The following is a 14,605-nucleotide window of genomic DNA, read 5'->3' on the forward strand; positions in this document are numbered from 1 at the left end:
GCGCCCGCCCCCGAGTTTCTGTGCCGTCTGTGTCTTGCGCCCGCCCCCCGAGTTTCTGTGCCGTCTGTGTCTTGCGCCCCGCCCCCCGAGTTTTGGTGCTCACTGTGTCTTGCGCCCGCCCCCGAGTTTTGGTGCTCACTGTGTCTTGCGCCCGCCCCCCGAGTTTTGGTGCTCACTGTGTCTTGCGCCCGCCCCCGAGTTTTGGTGCTCACTGTGTCTTGCGCCCGCCCCCGAGTTTCGGTGCAGTCTGTGTCTTGCGCCCAGCCCCCGAGTTTTGGTGCTCACTGTGTCTTGCGCCTGCCCCCGAGTTTCGGTGCCGTCTGTGTCTCGCACCCTCCCCCGAGTTTTGGTGCTCACTGTGTCTCGCGCCCGCCCCCGAGTTTTGGTGCTCACTGTGTCCTCGCGCCCGCCCCCGAGTTTTGGTGCTCACTGTGTCTCGCGCCCGCCCCCGAGTTTTGGTGCTCACTGTGTCTTGCGCCCGCCCCCGAGTTTTGGTGCTCACTGTGTCTAGCGCCCCGCCCCCGAGTTTTGGTGCTCACTGTGTCTTGCGCCTGCCCCCGAGTTTTGGTGCCGTCTGTGTCTCGCACCCTCCCCCGAGTTTCGGTGCCGTCTGTGTCTCGCGCCCGCCCCCGAGTTTCGGTGCCGTCTGTGTCTCGCGCCCGCCCCCGAGTTTCGGTGCCGTTTGTGTCTCGCGCCCTCCCCCGAGTTTCGGTGCTCACTGTGTCTCGCGCCCGCCCCCCCGAGTTTCGGTGCTCACTGTGTCTTGCGCCCGCCCCCGAGTTTCGGTGCCGTCTGTGTCTCGCACCCTCCCCCGAGTTTTGGTGCTCACTGTGTCTCGCGCCCCGCCCCCGAGTTTCTTGGTGCTCACTGTGTCTCGCGCCCGCCCCCGAGTTTTGGTGCTCACTGTGTCTCGCGCCCGCCCCCGAGTTTTGGTGCTCACTGTGTCTTGCGCCCGCCCCCAGAGTTTTGGTGCTCACTGTGTCTTGCGCCCGCCCCCGAGTTTTGGTGCTCACTGTGTCTAGCGCCCGCCCCCGAGTTTTGGTGCTCACTGTGTCTTGCGCCTGCCCCCGAGTTTTGGTGCCGTCTGTGTCTCGCACCCTCCCCCGAGTTTTGGTGCTCACTGTGTCTTGCGCCCGCCCCTGAGTTTTCGGTGCCGTCTGTGTCTTGCGCCCGCCCCCGAGTTTTGGTGCTCACTGTGTCTTGCGCCCGCCCCCGAGTTTTGGTGCTCACTGTGTCTTGCGCCCGCCCCCGAGTTTTGGTGCTCACTGTGTCTTGCGCCCTTTCCCGAGTTTTGGTGCTCACTGTGTCTTGCGCCGCCCCCGAGTTTCGGTGCAGTCTGTGTCTTGCGCCCTTTCCCGAGTTTTGGTGCTCACTGTGTCTTGCGCCTGCCCCCGAGTTTCGGTGCCGTCTGTCTCGCACCCTCCCCCGAGTTTTGGTGCTCACTGTGTCTTGCGCCCGCCCCCAGAGTTTTGGTGCTCACTGTGTCTTGCGCCCGCCCCCGAGTTTTGGTGCTCACTGTGTCTTGCGCCCGCCCCCGAGTTTTGGTGCTCACTGTGTCTTGCGCCCGCCCCCCGAGTTTTGGTGCTCACTGTGTCTTGCGCCCGCCCCCGAGTTTTGGTGCAGTCTGTGTCTAGCGCCCCGCCCCCGAGTTTTGGTGCTCACTGTGTCTTGCGCCTGCCCCCGAGTTTTGGTGCCGTCTGTGTCTCGCACCCTCCCCCGAGTTTTGGTGCTCACTGTGTCTTGCGCCGCCCCCGAGTTTCGGTGCCGTCTGTGTCTTGCGCCCGCCCCCGAGTTTCGGTGCCGTCTGTGTCTTGCGCCCGCCCCCGAGTTTCGGTGCCGTCTTGTGTCTTGCGCCGCCCCCGAGTTTCGGTGCCGTCTGTGTCTTGCGCCCGCCCCCCGAGTTTTGGTGCTCACTGTGTCTTGCGCCCCGCCCCCGAGTTTTGGTGCTCACTGTGTCTTGCGCCCGCCCCCGAGTTTCGGTGCCATTTGTGTCTTGCGCCCGCCCCCCGAGTCTTTCGGTGCCGTCTGCGTCTTGCGCCCGCCCCCGAGTTTTGGTGCTCACTGTGTCTCGCACCCTCCCCCGAGTTTTGGTGCTCACTGTGTCCTCGCGCCCGCCCCCCGAGTTTTGGTGCTCACTGTGTCTCGCGCCCGCCCCCGAGTTTTGGTGCTCACTGTGTCTTGCGTCCGCCCCCGAGTTTTGGTGCTCACTGTGTCTTGCGCCCGCCCCCGAGTTTTGGTGCTCACTGTGTCTCGCGCCCATCCCCCGAGTTTTGGTGCTCACTGTGTCTAGCGCCCGCCCCCGAGTTTTGGTGCTCACTGTGTCTTGCGCCTGCCCCCGAGTTTTGGTGCCGTCTGTGTCTCGCACCCTCCCCCGAGTTTTGGTGCTCACTGTTTCTTGCGCCCGCCCCCCGAGTTTCGGTGCCGTCTGTGTCTTGCGCCCGCCCCCGAGTTTCGGTGCCGTCTGTGTCTTGCGCCCGCCCCCGAGTTTTGGTGCTCACTGTGTCTTGCGCCCGCCCCCGAGTTTTGGTGCTCACTGTGTCTTGCGCCCGCCCCCGAGTTTTGGTGCTCACTGTGTCTTGCGCCCGCCCCCGAGTTTCGGTGCCATCTGTGTCTTGCGCCCGCCCCCGAGTTTCGGTCCCGTCTGTGTCTTGCGCCCGCCCCCGAGTTCCGGTGCTGTATTTTAGGTTGTGGGTCTGGTCCCCCTGGCTCTAGGCTGGTTGCCCCCTTGTTTCTGGCTCTGAGCCCCCCCGTCTTGTTGCCCCCTGGTTCTGGACTAGTGGCCCGTTTTTCAGGCCCCTGTTTCGTGGCCCCTGGCTGTGCGGCTCGTGGCTGCAGCTCCTTTCAGAGCAGTCCTAGCAGCGGCTCTGGACACAGCCTCAGTTTGGGTCCCCGTCCTCCTCCTCCGCTGACAGATTGCAGCCTCCACCATTAAATCTGCCGCCCCTGTAATCTCTCTCAGTAGATTATACAGTGAGCAGTGGGGGAGGGGATCTGGCCTCCGGACTCTGCTGCATGGGAACCTGCCCCGGGCTGTGGGTGCCCCCTGTGCCCCGGGCTGTGGGTGTCGGGTGGGTGCCCCCTCTGCCCCGGGCTGTGGGTGTCGGGTGGGTGCCCCCTGTGCCCCGGGCTGTGGGTGTCGGGTGGGTGCCCCCTCTGCCCCGGGCTGTGGGGTGTCGGGTGGGTGCCCCCTCTGCCCCGGGCTGTGGGTGTCGGGTGGGTGCCCCCTGTGCCCCGGGCTGTGGGGTGTCGGGTGGGTGCCCTTTGTGCCCCGGGCTGTGGTTGTCGGGTGGGTGCCCCCTGTGCCCCGGGCTGTGGTTGTCGGGTGGGTGCCCCCCCCCTGCCCCGGGCTGTGGGTGTCGGGGGAGGGGTCCCCTCTGCCCCGGGCTGCGGGGTGTCGGGTGGGTGCCCCCTCTGCCCCGGGGCTGCGGGGTGTCGGGTGGGTGCCCCCCTCTGCCCCGGGCTGCGGTGTCGGGTGGGTGCCCCCTCTGCCCCCGGGCTGCGGGTGTCGGGGGAGGGGGTCTCCTCTGCCCCGGGCTGCGGGTGTCGGTGTGGGTGCCCCCTCTGCCCCGGGCTGCGGGTGTCGGGTGGGTGCCCCCTCTGCCCCGGGCTGCGGGTGTCGGGGGAGGGGGTCTCCTCTGCCCCGGCTGCGCGGGTGTCGGGGGGAGGGGGTCTCCTCTGCCCCGGGCTGCGGGTGTCGGGTGGGTGCCCCCTCTGCCCCGGGTGTCGGGTGTGGTGGGGGTGGGTGCCCCCTGTGCCCCGGGCTGTGGGTGTCGGGTGGTGGGTGGGTGCCCCCTGTGCCCTGGGCTGTGGGTGTCAGGTGGGTGCCCCCTGTGCCCCGGGCTGTGGGTGTCGGGTGGTGGGGGGGTGGGTGCCCCTTCTGCCCCGAGCTGTGGGTGTCGGGTGGTGGGGGGGTGGGTGCCCCCTGTGCCCCGGGCTGTGGGTGTCGGGGGGCTATTGTTCTCCTGGTGCCGCCTGTCTGGCAGCGTGTGCCTGAGGCCTGTGTTTAGTAACCCCCGGGCTGCTGGGTGTAGTGCCTGCGGTGTGATCGCTGAGGATCTGCTGTCCTCTCCGTCCTCCTTCTGGAGCCCGGGATCTGCGCCGCTCCTCCTCCGGTCTTTATCCCTCGGTGTATGGTGTCACCGTCCTGCAGCAGAGGATTGTGGGTAGTGCCGGCCCGGGTGTGAGGGGCGCGCTTCCGCTCCAGCACCGGTGTCACTTACACACAATTTGTCCTCACCTGGTCACATTATCCTTTCATGAGGAGCGCGGCGGTAATTACCTGTGAGCGGCGGCCGCGCGTCGCCTCACATTACACACAGGCGCGGGCTCATGAGTAATCAACAGGCGAGGGCAGCGCCACGGGGGCCGGGGAGAGCTGGCCTGTACACTACTGTGCCCCCCGTACACTACTGTATCCTCCATACACTATTGTGCCCCCACCTGATTTGTCACCGTGTCCTCCAGTGCCCCCCGTACACTACTGTGCCCCCACCTGATTGTTACTGTGTCCTCCAGTGCCCCCCGTACACTACTGTGCCCCCACCTGATTGTCACCATGTCTCCAGTGCCCCCGTACACTAACGTGTCCTCCAGAGCCTTCTGAGACTATTACACTGGTCGGTTTGGATGTTCTGCCAAACTCTCTGAAACGCCCGGTGGAGACATCTTATGGTGGAGAACATGCCTTAGGCTGGCCACGATAAAAGGTCACTCTAAAATTCTCCACCATAAGATGTCTCCACAGGCGTTTCAGAGAGTTTGGCAGAACATTAAACTGACCTCACAACTGCAGACTACATGTAACCGGCCCAGGACCTCCACATCCAACCGACCTCACAACCGCAGACCACATGTAACCAGCCCAGGACCTCCACATCCAACCGACCTCACAACCGCAGACCACATGTAACCAGCCCAGGACCTCCACATCCAACCGACCTCACAACTGCAGACCACATGTAACCAGCCCAGGACCTCCACATCCAACCGACCACACAACCGCAGATCACATGTAACCAGCCCAGGACCTCCACATCCAACCGACCTCACAACTGCAGACCACATGTAACCAGCCCAGGACCTCCACATCCAACCGACCACACAACCGCAGATCACATGTAACCAGCCCAGGACCTCCACATCCAACCGACCTCACAACCGCAGACCACATGTAACCAGCCCAGGACCTCCACATCCAACCGACCTCACAACTGCAGACCACATGTAACCAGCCCAGGACCTCCACATCCAACCGACCACACAACCGCAGATCACATGTAACCAGCCCAGGACCTCCACATCCAACCGACCTCACAACCGCAGACCACATGTAACCAGCCCAGGACCTCCACATCCAACCGACCTCACAACCGCAGACCACATGTAACCAGCCCAGGACCTCCACATCCAACCGACCTCACAACTACAGACCACATGTAACCAGCCCAGGACCTCCACATCCAACCGACCTCACAACCGCAGACCACATGTGACCAGCCCAGGACCTCCACATCCAACCGACCTCACAACTGCAGACCACATGTAACCAGCCCAGGACCTCCACATCCAACCGACCTCACAACTGCAGACCACATGTAACCAGCCCAGGACCTCCACATCCAACCGACCTCACAACCGGAGACCACATGTGACCAACCCAGGACCTCCACATCCAACCGACCTCACAACCGCAGACCACATGTGACCAGCCCAGGACCTCCACATCCAACCGACCTCACAACTGCAGACCACATGTAACCAGCCCAGGACCTCCACATCCAACCGACCTCCCAACTGCAGACCACATGTAACCAGCCCAGGACCTCCACATCCAACCGACCTCCCAACTGCAGACCACATGTAACCGGCCCAGGACCTCCACATCCAACCGACCTCACAACTGCAGACAATATGTGACCAGCCCAGGACCTCCACATCCAACCGACCTCACAACCGCAGACCACATGTGACTATCCCAGGACCTCCACATCCAACCGACCTCACAACCACAGACCACATGTGACCAGCCCAGGACCTCCACATCCAACCGGCCTCACAACCGCAGACCACATGTGAGCAGCCCAGGACCTCCACATCCAACCGACCTCACAACCACAGACCACATGTGACTAGCCCAGGACCTCCACATCCAACCAACCTCACAACTGCAGACCACATGTAACCAGCCCAAGGACCTCCACATCCAACCGACCTCACAACCGCAGATCACATGTGACCAGCCCAGGACCTCCACATCCAACCGACCTCACAACTGCAGACAATATGTGACCAGCCCAGGACCTCCACATCCAACCGACCTCACAACCGCAGACCACATGTGACTATCCCAGGACCTCCACATCCAACCGACCTCACAACCACAGACCACATGTGACCAGCCCAGGACCTCCACATCCAACCGGCCTCACAACCGCAGACCACATGTGACCAGCCCAGGACCTCCACATCCAACCGACCTCACAACCGCAGACCACATGTGACCAGCCCAGGACCTCCACATCCAACCAACCTCACAACTGCAGACCACATGTAACCAGCCCAAGGACCTCCACATCCAACCAACCTCACAACTGCAGACCACATGTAACCAGCCCAAGGACCTCCACATCCAACCGACCTCACAACCGCAGATCACATGTAACCAGCCCAGGACCTCCACATCCAACCGACCTCACAACCGCAGACAATATGTGACCAGCCCAGGACCTCCACATCCAACCAACCTCACAACTGCAGACCACATGTATCCAGCCCAAGGACCTCCACATCCAACCGACCTCACAACCGCAGATCACATGTAACTAGCCCAGTACCTCCACATCCAACCGACCTCACAACAGTAGACCACATGTGACCAGCCCAGGACCTCCACATCCAACTGACCTTACAACAGCAGACAATATGTGACCAGCCCAGGACCTCCACATCCAACCAACCTCACAACAGCAGACCACATGTAACCAGCCCAGGACCTCCACATCCAACCGACCTCACAACCGGAGACCACATATAACCAGCCCAGGACCTCCACATACAACCGCCCTCACAACCGCAGATCTCATGTAACCAGCCCAGGACCTCCACATCCAACCGCCCTCACAACAGCAGACCACATGTAACCAGCCCAGGACCTCCACATCCAACCGCCCTCACAACCGCAGACAATATGTGACCAGCCCAGGACCTCCACATCCAACTGCCCTCACAACCACAGACCACATGTAACCAGTCCAGGACCTCCACATCCAACCGGCCTCACTCTCCTCTTGTAGTGTTCCTTGGACAGCCCCTCTTGGTGGTCTCGTCCTCTTGTGCCGCTCCTTGGAAAACCCCTCCTGGTGGTCTCGTCCTCTGGTGACACAATCTTTGTAGCTGACGATTTCACAATGAGATGAGATGTTTCATCATTGAGCCGAGATCTGGTGTGAGGGGGGCGATGTCCACGCCTCTGTCTTGGTGGGAAGAATGGGGGTGATGGCCGCTCCTCTCTTGTGGATGATAGGGGGTGATGGCTGCTCCTTTGTCTCTGGGGGGAAATCATGGGGGTGAAGGCCGCTCTTCTCTCTGGGGGGGATGATGAGGGTGTTTTCCGCTTCACTTTAACCATTTCTCTCCTCCACAGCTCCCGGATCTTTGCTGCGAGTGCAATGACCAGTCTGGACGGCAGCCATGGAGAGAAATCCCGCCAAACCTCTGCCAAGACCACCGCCCCCAAAGTGGAGGTCCAGCGCTCTGTGTCCCGAGAGACCCTCACCATCCGCTTCTCGGCTATGGGGACGGAGGAAGAGGAGGAGGAAGAGACCCTCAGCGAGGACATGGACGACCAGAGGGTGGTGACGGCGGAGGAGGCCAGCGAGGACCTCTGCTTCGATAGCGGTGACCATGCCAGCGCCGCCGCCTCCCCCGCCGACACCGTGCCGCAGTCTTCATTGCCAACCCTGCTGCCTGCCGCCATGCCAACCACAGAGGTGCCTGGTCAGTTGGGGCCGATGAGCGCCGTGCCATTACCCCTGTCCTCGTCTCACAGCAGCCTGGAATCCTCCAGCGCGTCCCCTCCCGCAGAGCAGACGCCATCGCTGGTCTCCTCACCTTCCAAAAGAGCAGACGCCATCTCCGGCCCAAAGCCATTCCTAAGCTTGGTGAAGTCTCTGTCCGCAGAGGTGGAACCTAAAGAGGCCGCGGTGGCGCCCACCCGACACCGGCACCTGATGAAGACCCTGGTGAAGTCTCTGTCCACCGACACCTCCAAGCTGGAGGCGGAAGGCGGCTCGCCCCGACCACCCGACTCCAAGCTCAACCTGCACCTGTTCAAGCAGTTTACACAACCTCGAGGGAGCGGCGGCGACTCCAAGACCGCCCCGTCCTCGCCCATCACCTCCCCGTCTGACGGACGATCCTTCTTCAAGGTGACGGAGGTAGAGGCCAAGATCGAGGACACAAAGAGGCGCTTCTCCGAGGTCATCTACGAGCCCTTCCAGCTGCTCAGTAAGATCATGGGCGACGAGTCCTCCAGCTACAGGTCCAAAGCCTTATCCTCCAGCGCCTCCGAGCTGTCCAGCCTCTCCAGCCTCAACGGCCACCTGGAGGCCAACAACAACAACTACAGCATCAAGGAGGAGGACGGGGATGATGAGTGCTCCCCCGTTGAGGAAGCTGGCAGGAGGCCGCTGGCTTTGGAGTCCTGCTCGCTCTCCGCTCTGGTCAGTAAGGAGGACGAGGAGTTCACCGAGCTTTACTCTGAAGACTTTGAGGAGGAGGAGGCGGCGGAGGCCCCGGAGGAGGTGGCCGGGGTCTGTGGCGCTGTGGAGGCTGAAGGTGATGTGTACGCGGAGGACCCTGAGCCTCCTACTCTCACGCTGTGCCTCCTCGTCCTCGCCGTCTACGCTTATTTCCTTCTTCCCTTGCCCAGTTATCTGGCAGGACTGTGTCTAGGACTGGCTGGTGGCTTCATGGCCGCCATCGCCGTGATTTGGCTCTGTGCTTCGCCTCGTTCTTCACATCGACGGCTGCGGCGACTCGAGACCCCGGTGGAGCCGCTGAATATCACGGAGCCGGACATATGGAAGGTAGGCTGCCGTGCGTGAGGCATGCTGGATGTATTCTGGGTAACCAACGGGGTCTCCACACTGTGCTCCTCTCCTAGGGGTGGATGAACGAGATTCAGAGCTACGACCCAGAGACGTATCACGCCACCCTGACCCAGTCCGTGTACGTCCGGCTCGAGGGCGCCACCCTACGCCTGTCCAAACCCAACAAGAACGTCCCCCGCAGAGCCGCCTTCAACGAGGCCAAACCAGACGTCACCTACATCAGCCAGAAGATCTACGAGCTGACGGACAGCAAGGTGAGTGCCCCCCAAGGGGTCATGGGAATCAGAACGCACCTCCCGTCACCACGAGGAGGCCAGGTGCCATCTCCGTCCTCACAATGAGGTCCAACGCTCCCCCACGAGGGTAATTTGGTCCCAATCGCCCCTCTTTCTCGAGGAATCCCACCTCCGTCCTCACAAGGAGGTCCGACGCTCCCCCACGAGGGTAATGTGGACCCAACCGCCCCTCTTTCCCGTGGAATCCCACCTCCGTCCCCATGAGGAGATCCACCGCTCCACCACAAGGGGCACTGTGGACCCACCCACCCCTTTCCCTGGAGGGAGGGATCCCACCTCCGTCCCATGAGGAGGTTCACTGGGAGAGGTAATGGGGACCAACCCCCGCTAAAGGTCTCCGCACCTGAGACATCCCCCACCCAAAGGGTCCCACCTCTCCCCAAGAAGTCCCTCTCAGCTGAAGGGTCCCACCACCCTCCTGACGGGTTCTGCTGCCCCTCTAGGGGCCCCACCGCCACCATGTGGTGTGCTGGTCCAGCTGCCGCTGTTATCAGCCATCTCTACCGCACAGGTCCACCTCGTCCCCCACAGTCTGGCACGGAAGCGTCTGTGGAATAAGAAGTATCCCATCTGTCTGGAGCTCGCCCGGCAGGAAGACTTCATGTCCAAGGCTCAGCGGGACAAAGAGTCGGCGGAGGAGGGTGGGGAGGCCGAGGACGGGAAGCAAGATGGCGGCAAAGCCCCTGCGGGCAAGGACCAGGTGCTTTACCTGTTCGGGAGGACGGGCCGAGAGAAGGAGGAATGGTTCCGCCGACTGCTGCTGGCCTCCAAGATGAAGAAAGCCGGGCCGGCCTTGAAGTCGGGTAAGTCAGCGTCAGGACAACCGTACACAATACTGTCCGCAATACATATATACATGTGCTCCCTCCTGTCCCCTCAGGACCGCTGCTCACACACAGCCGACAGGGCAGCCAGTCCGGGGTCCTCACCCACAGCCGCAGCAGCAGTAAGGGCAGCACGGATGAAGTGATGTCCCAGCTCCGCGCCAAAGAGCTGCCCGCCGGCGTCAGGCAGAAGATGCTGCTGGACTACAGTGCGTACATGGCCCGGTGTGTCCCCCCAGAGGAGCAGAGCCCGGAGGAGAGCCCCGCCACCAGTGCCAACAGCAGCCCCACCGCAGCCAAAAAGGTAGAGGGGCCGGGAGTGCGGTGACGTCTGGGGGTCCAGAGCTGGGGGCTGTGGTGACATCTGGAGGGGTTGGGGGCTGTGGTGATATCTGGGGGGGCTGGGGCTGCGGTGATATCTGGGGGGGCAGGGGCTGCGGTGACATCTGGAGGGGGCTGGGGAGTTGAGGTGACATCTGGGGGGGCGGGGGCTGCGGTGACATCTGGGGTGGAGGGGGGCTGCGGTGACATCTGGGAGGGAGGGGGGCTGCGGTGACATCTGGAGGGGGCTGGGGAGTTGAGGTGACATCTGGAGGGGGCCAGGGGCTGTGGTGACATCTGGGGGGGCGGGGGCTGCGTTGACATCTGGGGGGCCGGGGGCTGCGGTGACATCTGGAAGGGGGCGGGGGCTGCGGTGACATATGGGGTTGGGCCGCCGTGTTACTCTCAGCGCCTCCTTCCTCCGCAGGGTGTCTCTGGACAGGTGGACGCGGAGCAGGCAGTCCTGGCGCAGCAGGTGGTCCTGGCGCAGCAGGCCTGGGTGAACGCTCTGCTGGGGAGGATATTCTGGGACTTCCTGGGGGAGAAGTACTGGTCCGATCTGGTGTCAAAGAAGATCCAGATGAAACTCAGCAAAATCAAGGTGGGGTCTCCTCGGGATGAAGTGGTCTGTGGGGGCCGCACTGCCCTCATCATTGTACGGAGATGTAAGGGGTTTGCAGGGGGAAGTTACTGTAAGATTTAACCCCTCCCTGGCTGTGTACAGTGGGGATCCTCCGAGCCGCAGGCCGCCCCTCCCCCGCACAGTAAGCCGCTTTCCTCTGGAGATCAGTCCTAAATCCCTGGTGATGACGTGTGGCCACTCCATAAACCTCTCGGTGGGCGTCCCCTGCTGGCAGCCCTGACCATACCGGGGTCTGTGCGCTCCGAGCATGGGAGAATCTGCTCCAGTGTCTCCCTCCGGGCCCCGGGGTCTGTGCGTCTCCCTCCGGGCCCCGGGGTCTGTGCGTCTGCCTCCGGGCCCCCGGGGTCTGTGCGTCTGCATCCGGGCCCCGGGGTCTGTGCGTCTGCCTCCGGGCCCCGGGGTCTGTGCGTCTGCCTCCGGGCCCCGGGGTCTGTGCGTCTGCCTCCGGGCCCCGGGGTCTGTGCGTCTGCCTCCGGGCCCCGGGGTCTGTGCGTCCCCTCCCCCACTACACACATAATGACCTGGGCTGATTACTGTCCCGCAGCTGCCGTACTTCATGAATGAACTGACGCTGACCGAGCTGGACATGGGGGTGTCTGTGCCCAAAATCCTCCAGGCCTTCCAGCCGACCATCGACCACAGAGGTAAGGTGTCCGCCCGCGAACTGCGGGGGAGGGCGGCACCGGGATCTCTCTGCCCTCCCGCCTGCCTGCCCCGGGATCTCTCCACCCTCCCGCCTGCCTTCCCCGGGATCTCTCTGCCCTCCCGCCTGCCTGCCCCGGGATCTCTCCACCCTCCCGCCTGCCTACCCCGGGATCTCTCCACCCTCCCGCCTGCCTGCCCCGGGATATCTCCACCCTCCCGCCTGCCTTCCCCGGGATCTCTCTGCCCTCCCGCCTGCCTGCCCCGGGATCTCTCCACCCTCCCGCCTGCCTGCCCCGGGATCTCTCCACCCTCCCGCCTGCCTGCCCCGGGATCTCTCCACCCTCCCGCCTGCCTGCCCCGGGATCTCTCCACCCTCCCGCCTGCCTGCCCCGGGATCTTTCCACCCTCCCGCCTGCCTGCCCAGGGATCTCTCTGCCCGCCTGCCTGCCCTGGGTCCGCCCTCCCGTCTGCCTGCCCCGGGATCTCTCTGCCCTCCCGCCTGCCTGCCCTGGGGTCTCTCCGCCCTCCCGTTTGCCTGCCCTGGGGTTTCTCCACCCGCCCACCTGCCTGCTCCAAGATCTCTCCACCCGCCCGCCCCGAGATCTCTCCGCCCGCCCACCCCGAGATCTCTCCGCCCGCCCACCCCGAGATCTCTCCGCCCGCCTGCCCCGAGATCTCTCCGCCCCGCCTGCCCCGAGATCTCTCCACCTGCCTGGCTGCCCCGAGATCTTTCCACCTGCCTGCCTACCTCGAGATCTCTCCGCCTGCCTGCCTGCCCCGAGATCTCTCCGCCTGCCTGCCTGCCCCGAGATCTCTCCGCCTGCCTGCCTGCCCCGAGATCTCTCCGCCTGCCTGCCTGCCCCGAGATCTCTCCGCCTGCCTGCCTGCCCCGAGATCTCTCCGCCTGCCTGCCTGCCCCGAGATCTCTCCGCCTGCCTGCCTGCCCCGAGATCTCTCCGCCTGCCTGCCTGCCCCGAGATCTCTCCGCCTGCCTGCCTGCCCCGAGATCTCTCCGCCTGCCTGCCTGCCCCGAGATCTCTCCGCCTGCCTGCCTGCCCCGAGATCTCTCCGCCTGCCTGCCTGCCCCGAGATCTCTCCGCCTGCCTGCCTGCCCCGAGATCTCTCTGCCTGCCTGCCCTGGGATCTCTCCGCCTGCCTGCCCCGGGATCTCTCTGCCCTCCCGCCTGCCTGCCCTGGGGTCTCTCCGCCCTCCCGTTTGCCTGCCCTGGGGTTTCTCCACCCGCCCACCTGCCTGCTCCAAGATCTCTCTACCCGCCCGCCCCGAGATCTCTCCGCCCGCCTGCCCCGAGATCTCTCCGCCCGCCTGCCCCGAGATCTCTCCACCTGCCTGGCTGCCCCGAGATCTCTCTACCTGCCTGGCTGCCCCGAGATCTTTCCACCTGCCTGCCTACCTCGAGATCTCTCCGCCTGCCCCGAGATCTCTCCGCCTGCCTGCCTGCCCCGAGATCTCTCCGCCTGCCTGCCTGCCCCGAGATCTCTCCGCCTACCTGCCTGCCCCGAGATCTCTCCGCCTGCCTGCCTGCCCCGAGATCTCTCCGCCTGCCTGCCTGCCCCGAGATCTCTCCGCCTGCCTGCCTGCCCCGAGATCTCTCCGCCTGCCTGCCTGCCCCGAGATCTCTCCTCCTGCCTGCCTGCCCCGAGATCTCTCCTCCTGCCTGCCTGCCCCGAGATCTCTCCGCCTGCCTGCCCCGAGATCTCTCCGCCTGCCTGCCTGCCCCGAGATCTCTCCGCCTGCCTGCCTGCCCCGAGATCTCTCCGCCTGCCTGCCTGCCCCGAGATCTCTCCGCCTGCCTGCCTGCCCCGGGATCTCTCCGCCTGCCTGCCCCGGGATCTCTCCGCCTGCCTGCCCCGGGATCTCTCCGCCTGCCTGCCCCGGGATCTCTCCGCCTGCCTGCCCCGGGATCTCTCCGCCTGCCTGCCCCGGGATCTCTCCGCCTGCCTGCCCCGGGATCTCTCCGCCTGCCTGCCCCGGGATCTCTCCGCCTGCCTGCCCCGGGATCTCTCTGCCTGCCTGCCCCGGGATCTCTCTGCCCTCCCGCCTGCCTGCCCTGGGGTCTCTCGACCCGCCCGCCCCAAGATCTCTCCACCTGCCTGCTTGCCTGCCCCGAGAGCTCTCCACCCGCCCACCTGCCTGCTCCGAGATCTCTTCACCCGCCCGCCCCGAGATCTCTTCACCCGCCCGCCCCGAGATCTCTTCACCCGCCCGCCCCGAGATCTCTTCACCCGCCCGCCCCGAGATCTCTTCACCCGCCTGCTTGCCTGCCCCGAGAGCTCTCCACCCGCCCACCTGCCTGCTCCGAGATCTCTCCACCCGTCCGCCCCGAGATCTCTTCGCCCGCCCCGAGATCTCTTCGCCCGCCCCGAGATCTCTTCGCCCGCCCCGAGATCTCTTCGCCCGCCCCGAGATCTCTTCGCCCGCCCCGAGATCTCTTCGCCCGCCCCGAGATCTCTTCGCCCGCCCCGAGATCTCTTCGCCCCGCCCCGAGATCTCTTCGCCCGCCCCGAGATCTCTTCGCCCGCCCCGAGATCTCTTCGCCCGCCCCGAGATCTCTTCACCCGCCCCAAGATCTCTTCGCCCGCCCCGAGATCTCTTCGCCCGCCCCGAGATCTCTTCGCCCGCCCCGAGATCTCTTCGCCCGCCCCGAGATCTCTTCGCTCGCCCCGAGATCTCTTCGCCCGCCCCGAGATCTCTTCGCCTGCCTGCCTGCCCCAAGATCTCTCCACCTGCCTGCCTGCCCCAAGATC

General features: G+C 64.4%; 1 protein-coding gene across 2 annotated transcripts in view; it reads left to right on the plus strand.

Moving 5' to 3' along the window:
- TEX2 (testis expressed 2) overlaps window positions 1-14,605 on the plus strand; it is a 35,810-nt gene that overhangs the window by 10,734 nt on the left and 10,471 nt on the right. For both annotated transcript variants that reach the window (XM_075351509.1, XM_075351510.1), the window contains exons 2-7: window positions 7,643-9,086; window positions 9,164-9,364; window positions 9,918-10,209; window positions 10,287-10,534; window positions 10,979-11,152; window positions 11,739-11,838. In XM_075351509.1, coding sequence (XP_075207624.1) covers window positions 7,668-9,086; window positions 9,164-9,364; window positions 9,918-10,209; window positions 10,287-10,534; window positions 10,979-11,152; window positions 11,739-11,838 — 2,434 coding nt within the window. In that variant the 5' untranslated portion in view covers window positions 7,643-7,667. The remainder of the gene's footprint in view (window positions 1-7,642; window positions 9,087-9,163; window positions 9,365-9,917; window positions 10,210-10,286; window positions 10,535-10,978; window positions 11,153-11,738; window positions 11,839-14,605) is intronic.

The sequence above is a fragment of the Anomaloglossus baeobatrachus genome, chromosome 5, assembly GCF_048569485.1.
Source record: "Anomaloglossus baeobatrachus isolate aAnoBae1 chromosome 5, aAnoBae1.hap1, whole genome shotgun sequence".
In the NCBI taxonomy this organism is placed as follows: domain Eukaryota; kingdom Metazoa; phylum Chordata; class Amphibia; order Anura; family Aromobatidae; genus Anomaloglossus; species Anomaloglossus baeobatrachus.